The 12,970-nt window shown below is 43.9% G+C and overlaps 2 protein-coding genes across 2 annotated transcripts in view; both read right to left on the bottom strand.

The window, feature by feature from the left end:
* Positions 1 to 652: 652 nt before the first annotated feature.
* slc35a3a (solute carrier family 35 member A3a) lies at positions 653 to 7,992 on the bottom strand. Its single transcript, XM_031864101.1, has 8 exons — positions 7,609 to 7,992; positions 7,264 to 7,473; positions 5,901 to 6,055; positions 5,660 to 5,782; positions 2,961 to 3,135; positions 1,941 to 2,059; positions 1,456 to 1,589; positions 653 to 1,315 (listed from the first exon to the last, which is right to left on the bottom strand). The coding sequence occupies exons 2-8, from the start codon at positions 7,451 to 7,453 to the stop codon at positions 1,225 to 1,227; spliced, it is 987 nt and encodes a 328-aa protein (XP_031719961.1). The 5' UTR covers positions 7,454 to 7,473; positions 7,609 to 7,992; the 3' UTR covers positions 653 to 1,224.
* An 830-nt stretch (positions 7,993 to 8,822) lies between these two features.
* Positions 8,823 to 12,970, bottom strand: part of notch2 (notch receptor 2) — a 40,451-nt gene continuing 36,303 nt past the window's right edge. The window contains exons 34-35 of the mRNA XM_031863908.1: positions 12,569 to 12,666; positions 8,823 to 12,323 (exon numbers count right to left, since the gene is read on the bottom strand). Of these exons, the coding sequence (XP_031719768.1) occupies positions 10,863 to 12,323; positions 12,569 to 12,666 (1,559 nt within the window). The 3' untranslated portion in view covers positions 8,823 to 10,862. The remainder of the gene's footprint in view (positions 12,324 to 12,568; positions 12,667 to 12,970) is intronic.

Here is a 12,970-nt window from a genome sequence, read left to right as displayed (position 1 = left end):
ACGGTGAGTTATGCCTCCCAGGCATCTTAAACCTGTTAGAGCCACAGATGCATCAGGAGAACTGGACACAGCGTTGGAGGCGGGGCCTCGTTCATTCCTATGGAAGTTGATCAGTGGTGCGGTTGGCAAAAAAAAAGATCTACCGTATCCATATGGTCCATAGGACAAGAGCACAAGTGTTTCTGTTAGCCCCGCCTTCCAGCCTCGTTCTCAGGCTCATTCACATGAACAGAGGAAGCAAAATAACTCTGGATTCAGCCATTAGTGAATTTTAGGACCTAATGATTCAAATGAGAGCTATTTAAGTGTTTGCACTGGGAATTTGATAGACGTTCCCAATGGAAGTCTATGGGAAAAGGTCATTTTGGGCCCAATGGCCCCGAAAGTTGTAATTGGCTGCTTTGAGGGCTTGGTTAGAGCCTGTGGTATTGTACATAGCTGTAGTGCACGGTCACACGTGTGCAAATGCAGGCAATATTCCTGCTGAATGTGGGCAGTGCCAAGAGGGGTCAACCACACACACATACTGATTTGCTGTAGGTTGAGGTTTAGCAGGTCACCAAAGTTGATCATCAAGTAAAGATGCAAATTTTGCACGTGTGACCTCAACCTTACAGCAAACAATGACTGGGAATGTTTATTTCAGGGGAAAATGGCGAAAAATGTACTTTGAAAGCTCAAAGTGGGACAAAAAAAAAGACCTTTCAAGAGTCTTAAACACTGCACCTCTGAGGTCCAACAATGTTGGATAAAAATCGCAGTACATCTTAAACTTCTGCCTGTGTGCCCCTTTAATCCTTTATCGTTGTGTAGGTGTGACTGATGCGGCAGTAACAGTGACAAGCAGCCAAACCGGCTTGAATGAACACAATCAGTCGGTCCCGCCGAGAATCGCTCTCCAGATCTACATCCGTAAACATAGGAACAAAGAAAAACATACAATCCTGTTCCGCCACGGTTCTCTGTTCTCATTGGTTACCCTTCTCAGCTCAAGCACTTTTGGTGTGTGAGACCCATCACAGCGTTGTGCTTGCTTTTTGTTTATTACTGTCTCTTTTCCACTCTTCCCATCCTCCGTCCCCAACCTACTTACCTCCTCTTATTATATATGATAAAGACCTTTCCCCTTCTTTTTCTCCAGCTCTCTGTCCTCCTTTCAACTCCACGTCTTGTCGCGTCAACAGGACCTCCTATTGCTGCTGTAGAGTCAAAGCCCCGAGTGCCCTACGCCCTGCTGGGGTTGGGGGCTGGCCTGCCTTCGTAGCTGTAGAGGAAAGTGGCTGCGATGACCAGAATGGCCCCCAGGAAGAACACGCTGTGGACGACAGCAGACAACAGCGTCAGCTCGAGAAATAGTGGTTATGAGAAAGGAAAGCAAAGACATAACCAAAAAAAAAAAAAAAAAAAAAAAACCAGAAGAGAGACAGAGGGAGAGGTAGTGACTGTTTCCTCTACCCAGTGGGGTCGAAGTCCTGCAGCCAGAAGTACGATATGAGAGTTGACAGGATGATGGAGAGCGATGTAGCGAAGCCCTTGAGGATGTTGTCTGCATACTTGATGACCGCTGCTATGACCAGACCACCCAGCGCCTGGAGAAACAACAAACACACGGACACAGATGGACAAAGGCATGACCTGAACGGTCCGAGAGGGAGTCTGATTCATGAAATAAAGAGTCTGTTACCCCAGAGGCTTGATAATATGTCTGACAGTTAGGTGGGAAAACATATTGAACTGAAGGCCTTCGTATCACGGCAAATCCGGCCAGGGGCCGAAAGTGGCCCTCTTTCTCATTTCCTACCCTCTTACTTACGGCGCCCTCGCTCAGACCACATCTTTGAACTCGACTAGTTTTGTGACTGCGTCTTGCGTAATTGCAAAGCTACTGTGGTAATTAAATATGTCGAAATCTGTTGTAGCGGCTAGATGTGAGCGTTTACCTGCAGCGCTACGACAGTCCAGGTGACGGTGTTGTATCCCTGGAACATTCCCGATTCCTTCACCTTCTCCCCGTCGAAGGCCATCATCCCAAAGAGGCCAAACACCAGCCCAAACAGCCCTGGAACACACACACACACACACACAAGATCAGTCTGTAGATTCCATCCTGAAGTCTCATCAAAATAAAACTAAACTTTTTACAATTCAGTTTAAGAGAGAACTAGACTGCTGCGTGTTAAGACAGAACTTTAGTTCAGCGTGTTAAAAAATATCACTGTTTCACACTATTATTGTTTGTAATATTATTATTATTAGTTACTATGATAGTTAGTGTACTGTAGATTTGCAACTGTGCAGCCACTGTTCCTGTCTGCGCGCGCACACACACACACACACACACACACACACACACACACACACACACACACACACACACACACGAGATATCAATCAAACTCTCGGCAAGAAAGCCAAATCAGCATTTTCTGAAAATATCAAACTTCTCCTTTAATATTCATGTACTCCAACTACATTGCTTATCTCCTGTACTTTCCAAACAAGGCTGTAACTAACACCAATTCCTTTATCCTTCTCGTTTTTACATTTTCTTGTATCACTTTTACGACAACAACAAAAACATGCACAGCATTTTCGACTCTGCTCTCGTTGCAGATCTAGGCTCCAACATTTAATGCAGGTGAAAAAGCTCCGAGCTCACGGCAGGAGTCGCAGGAGACTTAACACACGCCTCACATGCTCCAGGGTAAAAATAAACTAGACAGGAACATTCATCTTAACAGAAACATATCGGAGGTCAAGAGCCCAGCTGGCTCTCTGCACAGGAAAGAAAGGAAACTTAGAGCTCACTCCAGAACATGGAGCGAGCGCCTTTTTCAATTGGTTTTTCCAACAACATCTCACAACATTGTTCTTCTGTTGATGGACATGCATTGATTAAATGTCATGAACTTACATTTCATGTGAAGAATAACTGATTCGACTGATGGAGGAATACTGACCCAGCTGAATGTTGCGGACCCAGACGCTCTGTTTGCTCTCCTTTAGGATCTTCTCAAAGTAGACGCCAGCGAACCCGCTGGAGCAGCACGCCACCAGAACTGCCGTCACACCGACAAACTGGGAGCCTGTAGAGAGGGCATCCTTCTCCGGGGCCGCTGGGGATTCAGAGGGCCACTGCAAACACAAGAGAAACACTTGGATTTTAATAAACCTCGAGCTAGAAAGTGGAAACAGTAGTTTGGCCAAAAAAAAGGTTAATTTAGTATCAAATGCATCAAGCGGTTTCCTTCAGCAGATGAAGATAGCTTAGTTGTTGTCACGTAATAACAATGACAAAAATCATCCCAGAAGCCATCTACTGAAAGCAAATTCATCCCTCTGAGGAAGACTGCAAGATGTGGTAGAAAGCTAGTAAGTGGACCTTTAGTTTTTGCTCAAAATATGAAATCTCTAAACCTAGAAGTGGACAAAAGTTGAGAAAGCATACGAATAAAAATGGAAAGCCAGTCTAACCTTCTACGGGCATAATATTTAAATGAATACTTCGCTACTAAAATGAACATCTGTATATTAATTACTCGTTTTCTCGCAGGCCTCCACGGCGAACGGAGAATCAAAAAATGAAAATTCTTGATGAATTGAAGTGAATGGGGGCCGACAACAAAACATCCGATTCTCCGTTCATGTGGAGGTATGCGAGATAAACAAGTTGAAGGTAACACGGGGTGAGTAGTTGATACACAAATGATCCTTTTGAGGGTGCAGTATTCCTTTAAGGGACAGATAGCACAGTGTTATCCGTTTTCTTATTTAGTTCTTGGCAAGAAAAGGAATCAGCATTTTTCCTAAAATTTCAAACTATTTATTTAAGTGCTGCAAAAGGAAACAGCACTATACACACACCCAGTTTGAAGAGGAGATGATGCAAAGCACTACCGTCTAAATTTGTATCATCCAATGAATAAATATGCCAATGAAACTACAAGTACGTACTTAGTACGGCCTGAACTCTCTGTAACGGTTGACAACCACACTCTGTCTGAAGTCAGGAGGCTGGGTAACTGAAATTCATACAACAGGCATCTTCACAGCTTCACCAAGTTGTTAAAATGCTGCAGACTGCGAGTTCCTGCGTTATGTGCTGCAGTAAGCTAAAAAATGGGTGTTCATGCAAAAAAAGTAAAAAAAGGTGACGATCTCTGCTCGTGCACAGTCAGAAAAGTATTCCGCTGCACTTTTTCTTTAGATAAACCCACAAAAGATCACGTTTTGGAACAAGATGCTGTTTGCCTGCCACCTCTTTACTTCCTCCAGTCGACAAAAACAAACCCTGCTGAGTGAGAACTAACAGCATAAACCTTGAAAATCCAGAGACAATGAGGAAGTTGTATCAATTCAAAACAGGCCAATTATTTCATAGCAGCTGGGTTTTTTTCTACCTGTTTATTTGTTTGTAGGCGATAGTGTACAACTAACAGCCCCACACAGTTGTGGAGTGAATGTTTCCACCCGTCTGATCCTGTAGACTTATGAAGGTGTATCTTCGGCTCCTCCTCCTCCTCTATTGTGCTTCTGTCTCAGCCAAGATTAAGATCACATCCGGAGTAATAGCAAATGACTGGCAATTTATTTGTTTTGCCAAGGAGGAGGAGGAGGAGGAGGAGGCGATCTCACACTTCATCATTCATCGGCACGTCCCTCGTAACCACTGGTGGCCAATATTTATTCAACGTTCCAGTTCCAGTTCAATAACCACATAACTCCCACTGACATTCTTTTCTTTATCTGGCCACTAGAAGAAACTAGAGAGCACAGAGTTAATTAAAATAATAGGCACACTTCCAACACACAGCAGAGGAAACGCTTAATTAGACAAAGTGACACCTACAGAACCGGCCCCATTCGCTCTCTCTTTTAGATATAAAAGGCACTAATGAGATGGATTTCCTAATGTTTTTCAGTTTAATACAGGAATTTTAAAAAAGCAACACGAGTGCAAAGAGGTAGAGAAATAATACAGAGAACTCTCTTAAATCTACACGAGGTGAGATTCCATAGTCCACAGTTTACAACGGAGTCGACAAAGAATAGGGAAGAAATGTCTAAAGCAAATATTCAGAGCACAAAGGGACGAAGAAAATGTCTTACTTTGTTCTATAAATGATATTTTATCAATCAAATGTGTGTATCTTGTACATCTAATGTGTTGTAATCAATATGTAGGTATTTATACAGAACATGCCTGTATTCCTGAATTATCTTTTTCTTTCTTTTGGACTAATAATATATATTGGTAATAATAAATTAATAATATAGACATATGGCCCATATATAACATACAATCTATTATTCTTTTTCTAGCTTTTTTGTATATATTTTCAATGTAATAGTTTCTGGGATATTTGTATTTTTCGATGATTTAGATAGATAGATAGATAGATAGATAGATAGATTGATAGATAGATATGAGTCATTTTAAATATACTTGCTTAATATTGAACTTGATGCTTCGTGTTCTTTTCACATGGAGGCGTGCTCGGTCCTCCATGTGGGAGAATCAGACATTGTTGAGATGTGCTCACAATTATTTTTCTATCAAGCGGAACCACAGAGAGGATGTTATGTGGCCTATTTCTAGACAATGGAGAAATAATGTGATTTCCATTTAGCTGTGAACAGACGAGAAGCTGTACCGGACCTGCACGAGAGCCACTCCGGCCATAAGAATCAGCAACGAGAGCCACTGGTAGACGCCCAGCCGGCGGCCCAGCATGGACACCGAGAACAGAGCCGTGGTCAAGATCTTCAGCTGGTACGTCACCTGGTGGAGACAAAGGGATACAAACCTTACATTTTGCATGAACAAAGGGTGTGCCGATTGCTGAAGGGGCTCATAAAGACACATTATGGTTTCCGTGCGTGCTGTGAGTCGGCCGTACCTGGTAGGTGGCTGCGTCCAGGTTGGACAAGGCGACGTACAGCAGGTTGTTCTGCAGCGTGTAGATCCCAGAGGGGATCGCCAGCTTCAGCGTTTCGATGGGCTTTTGGGTGATTTCCTGACGCAGAATGCTGTTCAGGGCCCGCATGCTGTAATCTGAAGAATGACGACAGTTGGTTAGACCGCTGGACGAATATGAATCCAGTCAGCTTTGACAGGATGTAGAGAATCTAAAATTAGCTGTGGAGTAAGTTTGTCTTTTTAACTGGGTACTGAGGTCTTTGTATGAGATCTGCGCGGGTCTGCATGTTCATACTGTGACCACGCCTCCCTTCCACTCGGGGTCTGTGTCCTGTTTGCCGTCTCTTACTGTAGTTCAGGTTATTGCTCGTCAGCTGATGAGCCACACCTGATCCTGGTGGGAGTGCCAGCTACAAAGACTGAGCACCTGAACACGGACGGCGGCTGTTTTATTTCAGACATTTTCACACATCCTGACATTACCGACGCTCCACGTTTGTTTAGTCTAGGTAAATAAATGTGCTTATTTAATCACCTTTAAGTCGTCCGGTCTCCCATTCATGTTGCAGCCTTTCATCCGGGTTGTGATAATACTAAAGCAAACGTGACAGAGCAGCGCAGGGTTTTCACTTTGTTCTTTTCGATACGCGTGTAGTAAAAGTGGTTGGTAGTAAAGACACCATTATTTTCTGAAGTGGTGCTCTAGTAGTTCGCCAGCTCTGGCACCGTTTCAACAAGGTTTATCTGATTTTATCTGGTTACTCGAAGTAGAAGTGTAATTCAAAGACATCAAACCACTTTAACCTTCTTGCTTCAGTAGAATGAGGAAAAACCTGATCAACAGAGTGAGGAAGATTTGTCTAGTTATATAACTGGGCCATTTTTAGTCCGGTCGGATTAGAGTATTGAAGTTATTGTTACTGTATTCTGTGATCAGAACAACTTGGATTTATATTTATTTGGATATCATAATTTCACCCTTTTTAGACCATGTGTTTAGCGGCTGTTTCTGTTCCGACTACATTTAACACGCGACTACTTTGGATTACTTGTTTAAAAAAATAGTTTAGAACTATTTTTTTTCATGTCATATTGGTGTCTTTTTATTTAATTTTTTAGTTTAACACAGTTTTATGGATATTAGCAGATATTAAAATCATGTCATAGTTTGGGCTGAAAGTGAAAATGACAGAATCAAAAACAATGTTGACATTTGAATGAAGATTTCCTTCATTAATTTGAGCAAAAAGGACAAACACGAGCTGGTTCCAGCCTCTAACACTGTACAGTGGTGCTGGTGATTGTGGTGACATGACATCAGTGTGTTCTCAGGTTGCACTCACTGTGCTCCTTGAAGACGAGCAGCACACAGGTGAGGATCTTCAGCACCTCGGCCACCACCACAGCCGAGGAGGCCAGGTACCGCGGGCCCTCGGCCTGCAGGGTGCGGGAGTACCGCATGGTGAGCACCAGGGAGGTGGTCTGGAACACCAGCACGCCCAGAGAGAGGTACTTCAGCCGGGAAGAGGCCATGACCCCTGGTCGGTGAAAGGCTGGACACAGGAAAAAAAAAAAAGGAGGATATAAAGATACGGTTCAAATAGTTAGAAATGTAAGGAGGTAAATACAGAACCGTAGTGAGAAGTGGAAAAAAAGACTTTTAGAGACAGAAAGAGGTTTTTACTCACATTCACACTCGCTGTAGAAGCTGCTCCACGGACGTAGATATTTGTAAAATAACAGGTTTAAACTTGGGCTCGTGTTTGTTCTCAGCAGCTCTCTCTCGGGCAGACGGACCAGGTACCAGAGGCTCAACCCAGCTGTCAAAACAGCAGCACTTCGTCCATTGACCCGGACTGGAGATCCAACCGTCTGCGCTTAACTCTCTTACCGGGGTCTCCACGTCGACTGCCGCATCGTTAAGAGCAATTAAGTTCGAACTAACGGCCGAAGGAAAGAGTAAATGATATCGCGAAAGTCTGCAGAAGAGAGGAAATATAACCTCAGGCATGTAAAATCCTGAATGACTTCCGTGCACAGCTTTCTTCCTCGTCTTTGTTTTTTGTTTTTTGTCAAAGCTTCCTGTGCGACCCAGCGCCTCCTGCTGGACCGGCAGCAGAACTGCAACACTCGTATTTATCTTAAGCTGGAGAATGAACTAACTGTGGGATAACAAAGCCCCACGAATAACAACTAAACATCTATGACCAAAGTCACACCACATTAGTATATTTGAATGTAAACAGTTAATTGACTAATGAAGGATTATCTTATCTTAATTGAACATCCAGTTGCAATTAGTGAAACAATGGTGGAAAAAAGCCAAGAGTCGTTTTTCTGTCTGGAACATTGTTTCTGTACTGTAGTAACGTATTTAATTAGTGTTATCAATATCTTAACATTGTACTAAAGAGCACTGTCCATGATATTAGCCGTGTTGAGTGTGCAAGGCTGAACCACACATTTGATTTTAAATATCCGAAAGATACAGATTTATAGGATAGAAAATATTGAATCCAAGGCTTTAAAAGGTAATAATAATAATACATTTTATTTATATAGCGCTTTAAAAGACACTCAAATACACTTGGTAAAAACAGAAAAAATGAAAGCATTTATAATAAGAATAAAATAGATGACAGTATTAGTTTAATACTGGTGTTATTTTTTAGTAAAATACAACCTGCTATCCATCAAATTATCCGATTACCCATTAAACCTGTATTTTGTACCCAGATGAAGCAGGAAAATTCATTGATGGAATGAAGTTGCTGTCCTGAATCTTTTTTCTATACTTTCAAAAAGTATCATATTTTCATCCGTTTTAATTCTGTGTCATATTTAAATTTGTATCTGAACTTGTGGAAAAATACACTGTACACAAAAAAGACAAAAGCAAAAGTCTACGAAGATCTGGGCTTTATTTCAGGAAGCACATTTGGTTGATCATTTGGGTTTTCTTGACAACTTATTTTTTCATCAGTTTTAGTTCATCTACCGTTTACAAACATGGTGACAACTACTTCATATGGCATGTATATTATAGGCTATTTGGTTAACAGAGGAAAGTACAATACAAAAAAACATTTTATATACAGAAAATAGACACATGGCCTTGCATATGAATGGGAACTGACTTGCTCAATTGTAAATAAAAAGGCTGACTGACACTTCAACAGTACACAAGAATTGGTAAACTAGGACATCATTAGGACAGAGACACGCCCCGGTGAATCGTGTGGTTTGTTCACAGACACAACTGCAGTAGTAATTCAAACCCAAACATTTCTTGGTATCGGATGTGTGTCATGCATCTATCAAAACAAGGGCAACAACTGATACATTTGGACATGATGTACTTTTTTGGCAGAAAAAATAATAATAATTTGGTCTAAAGAGACACCAATGTTCTTTTTTGAAGTTTCAAAAACAAAACAGTGAATGATTGTCTGTGTTCACAGAGCAGTCACACAAAGCTATGATCAACGTCAACTTTAAGAAGGAAGATAAAAAAAACAAATACTTTATCAAACCTTACTCACCTCCAGACTTGGTTTATGAATCATTACAATTAAAAAGGTGCAGAGATACACTGATTGTAGTTAAGCAAAAGGCAAAACTGGTTATAAATGATTATTGAAAAGAGAAAACATTTAGCAAGGAGGCCGTTTAAAAGTAAAAACATGCACCTCTGTAACATTCAGGATCATTCGAGAAGTGCGAACAGAATTCATATAAAAAAAAACAACAGAAACAGACGTTTTAAAGTCAACATGTCTTTGCCGAATCGAGCTCAGTAATAACAAGCAGAATGTGCTGTAAGTCTATGTACATTTCATCATACAACATACTAAAACCAACATATGTTTTTGCATAAAGTTTGTCAAGCTTAATTAATCCCTCAACAACACGTGAGATATAGTGGTACCGTCTGTGGCAAGACACTGTGTAACTGCATCCACAGTAACTTTCTCTTGTTTTTTCTGTAACAGTAACTGTAACTTTCTTCGACACATACTCTGCTCTCAGTGCTCCGACTGCATGCAAGTAAAAAACGCATTTATTGAACCTTCTGTGTGTTCAGACGTTTTGACGGGAAACACTAATATCTAGCAACTGTAACCGATGCAGTAAATACATTTACGTTGTTAGCACAAGTGTAGAGCCATTTAGTAACAACATGCACACGTGTGTGTGCATTTCTATTTAATCTGTAATTTACTCGATGTTTGTCTTTCTAGTCATGCGACAGCATTTTATAAAATTCCCCCTTTAGCACATTAAAAAACAATGCATGAATAAAAAAAAACAATAAGGCAACAACTAGGTAGTTTTGCTGAAATTAAAGCATCAATTGAATGTGACCCATCGTATTAAAAAAGTAGAGTGAACGGTTGCGATGACGGGTTAGTATTGGCAGGCTAATCACATTAAACTACACATAAGGGTGGCTTATAGCAGAAAGAAGTGACACTGTTAGACAATATCAGTGCAGAACGTCCTCCGCCCCGTCTCAGTGTCCATCTGAACGGTCTGTCTGATGCAACACCAGCCGGCCGCCATCTGGTTGGCACTTCCTCGTTGATCCCTCAATAAAACAGTTTGTGTGCCAAAGGCCAAAAAAATAAAGTCTTGACTTCGGCAGAGGATGCTCGGCTGGGATCCCAGGATCTGCATGGAAACTGATGTTATCTCGTGACGACAGCTAACTACATTCTTTTCTGGAAGTGAGAACTTTTGATATCGCCGATAATACTCTATGACGTTTTTAGAAACTATGCAGTTTTTGTCAGTGCAAAGAGGAGAAGAGAACATGAAAGGGGAAGTGACCGATTACTATAATGAAGAACAGAAAGAGAATCAACGAGACACGAGTTCACGTGTTATTATGCAACTACACAGAACCCCAAAGTCAGTCTGTTTATGCTTCCCTCCGGGCGGCCTACGCAAAAACCTGCATGTTGCCGAGCTGAGGCTGCTGAGAGGCCTGCTGCATCTGTTGCGACTGCGGCTGCAGCTGCACCTGCTCTGGAATGTGTGTGTGGTGCGAAGACGGCAGTGCGTGGTGGGGGTTCCCCAGAGGGGTGGGGCTGGTGGTGACGTCAGACCAGTCCGAGTTAGAGTGTGGCGAAGAGGACGACCAAGGATCCGGGGACTCGGGAGAGGGGGTGAGATACGGGTGCTCGCTGGGTGGGTGGGCAGAGTGGCCCGGGGTGGTGCCCTCTGAGCCAGTGGTGGTGTAACTGTGCTGGGAGGGGGGAGTGGGGTACTTATCCACAGGGCTCTGCATGGGCGGATAGGAGGGCAACGGCCGAGACTGGCCCTCAATCCCGCCGTGGCCCCCGTGGCTGACGGTGTGGGGGTGCTGCAGGGCGTGGGAGAGCCCGTGCGCCATGCTCATCTGCTCAGGCATCTGGTACATCATACCTTGGGGGCATCGGAGGTGGCCTGGCCCCTGCTGGGAGTGACCCTGATTCTGGTTCTGGCCCTGGGACTGTGTGACCTGTACCTGCCCCGGCTGAGGCTGCTTCAGCATGGCCTGGCCTCCTCCAGGGGCCATCATCTGGAACGTGACAATGGGCGGCAGCTGCTCTCTGCTCATGGTGACGTTCATGGGAGTCAGCATCGGGCCCTGGCCGTGGTGTTGGCCCATGCCCGGGTGAGATCCCCCCATCTGGTGCGACACGAGGCCGAACATGTGGCCGCCGTAGCCGTGCTTGGTCATGCCCACCCAGCCCGGCTGCTGTCCCAGCATGTGGCTGACGGGCGGCAGCATTGGTCTGGAGGTCGGACTGCTCAGGAGGGGAGGGGAGTTTGCCGTGGTGGAGACGGTGCCGGACACGTCGCCGGTGTACGAGTGCGGTGATTCCAGGGAGTCAACGGGTGACATGGTGACAGAGCTCTCTGGAAGTCCTGCTGCTGCCTTGACGCCATTCGCGTTCCCTCCTGCTGTACCTCCTGCTCCTCCTCCTCCGCCACCTCCTCCTCCCACTCCAGCACCTACACCCAGCCCGTCTCCTCCAGCGGGCTTCTTTCTTCTCTTTGCCTTCATGTCTTTCAGCTCCTTCGCTCCCCCTCCAACGCCTCCCACCTTCGCTCCACCTCCGCCCCTCCTGCTCTTCTTCCCCTGGGGCCCGGGGCGCATGCCGATGAAGCCCACTCCGTTGGCCCCGCACATAACGTTTCCTCCTCCGCCCATGTGGTTCGGGCCACTGTGTGGACTGTGAACCAAATTGTACTGGTCCAGCAGGCGCACGATGTCGTGATGCATGCGTTCTTGAGCGGTATCGCGGGGCAGCCGATCCAGGTGATCGGTGATGTCGCGGTTGGAGTAGTGGTCAAGGAGAACCTGAGCCGCCTCAAAGCTGCCTTCTCTGGCTGCAAGAAACAGAGGGGTCTCCTCCTGAAGGAAACACAGCAGGCAGCGGGTTTTAATACACAAAAGATCTGTTTTGAGCAAAGTCTCAATTTAAAATGTATCTCTGAAAAAAAGTCTGATGGGCACGTTTTATATAGATTCAATTTACCTCCAGATACTTCCCTTAGTAGTGTAATGAGTGACTTGAACTTTTACCCGAGTCATTTTCATCAGCACACAATCGAAGGAACTATGGTTAGAAATATCATAAATGAAAACAAAGAACCAACCTTATTGTCTTGCATGTCACGGTTGGCTCCGTTCTTCAAAAGCACGAGTGTGGCCTCCACGTTGTTAACTGCAGCTGCCCAGTGAAGAGAAGATTTGCCTATAATGTTTGGACGGGGAGAAAAGACAGAGAAGAACATCCATGTTAAACAGAATGAAATAAATATTTGCTCGTTTTTCTGTTACATTCCATTCATAAGTATTTTTTTGTTAATAATCAGAGCTCTTCAAGTCAAGGACTGAAGCCAGCATAGCAGTGTCTTAAAGGTTTACTACCATGAACACGTGCAATTTGCATGGACGGGTCTAATTATCTTGTCCTGCTTACCTACCAGCATAATTCTTCATACCAATACTGCAGCGTCAATACGAGCAATATCGTAATCCGAATAAGTGTGCATGAT

The sequence above is a fragment of the Anarrhichthys ocellatus genome, unplaced genomic scaffold (assembly GCF_004355925.1).
Source record: "Anarrhichthys ocellatus isolate YVR2014 unplaced genomic scaffold, GSC_Weel_1.0 scaffold30, whole genome shotgun sequence".
In the NCBI taxonomy this organism is placed as follows: domain Eukaryota; kingdom Metazoa; phylum Chordata; class Actinopteri; order Perciformes; family Anarhichadidae; genus Anarrhichthys; species Anarrhichthys ocellatus.
The sequence above is the reverse complement of the archived record's forward strand: the minus strand, read 5'-3'. Positions and strand labels throughout refer to the sequence as shown.

Bases quoted from the DNA above. Each gene is read 5' to 3' on its own strand.
- slc35a3a (XM_031864101.1), bottom strand. From the start codon at position 7,453: ATGGCCTCTTCCCGGCTGAAGTACCTCTCTCTGGGCGTGCTGGTGTTC. The intron at 3,136-5,659 runs GTCCGGTACAGC...TTGTGTTTGCAG, and splicing joins CCGGAGTGGCTCTCGTGCAG to TGGCCCTCTGAATCCCCAGC. The intron at 2,060-2,960 runs GTCAGTATTCCT...TGTGTGTTCCAG, and splicing joins GGTCCGCAACATTCAGCTGG to GGCTGTTTGGGCTGGTGTTT.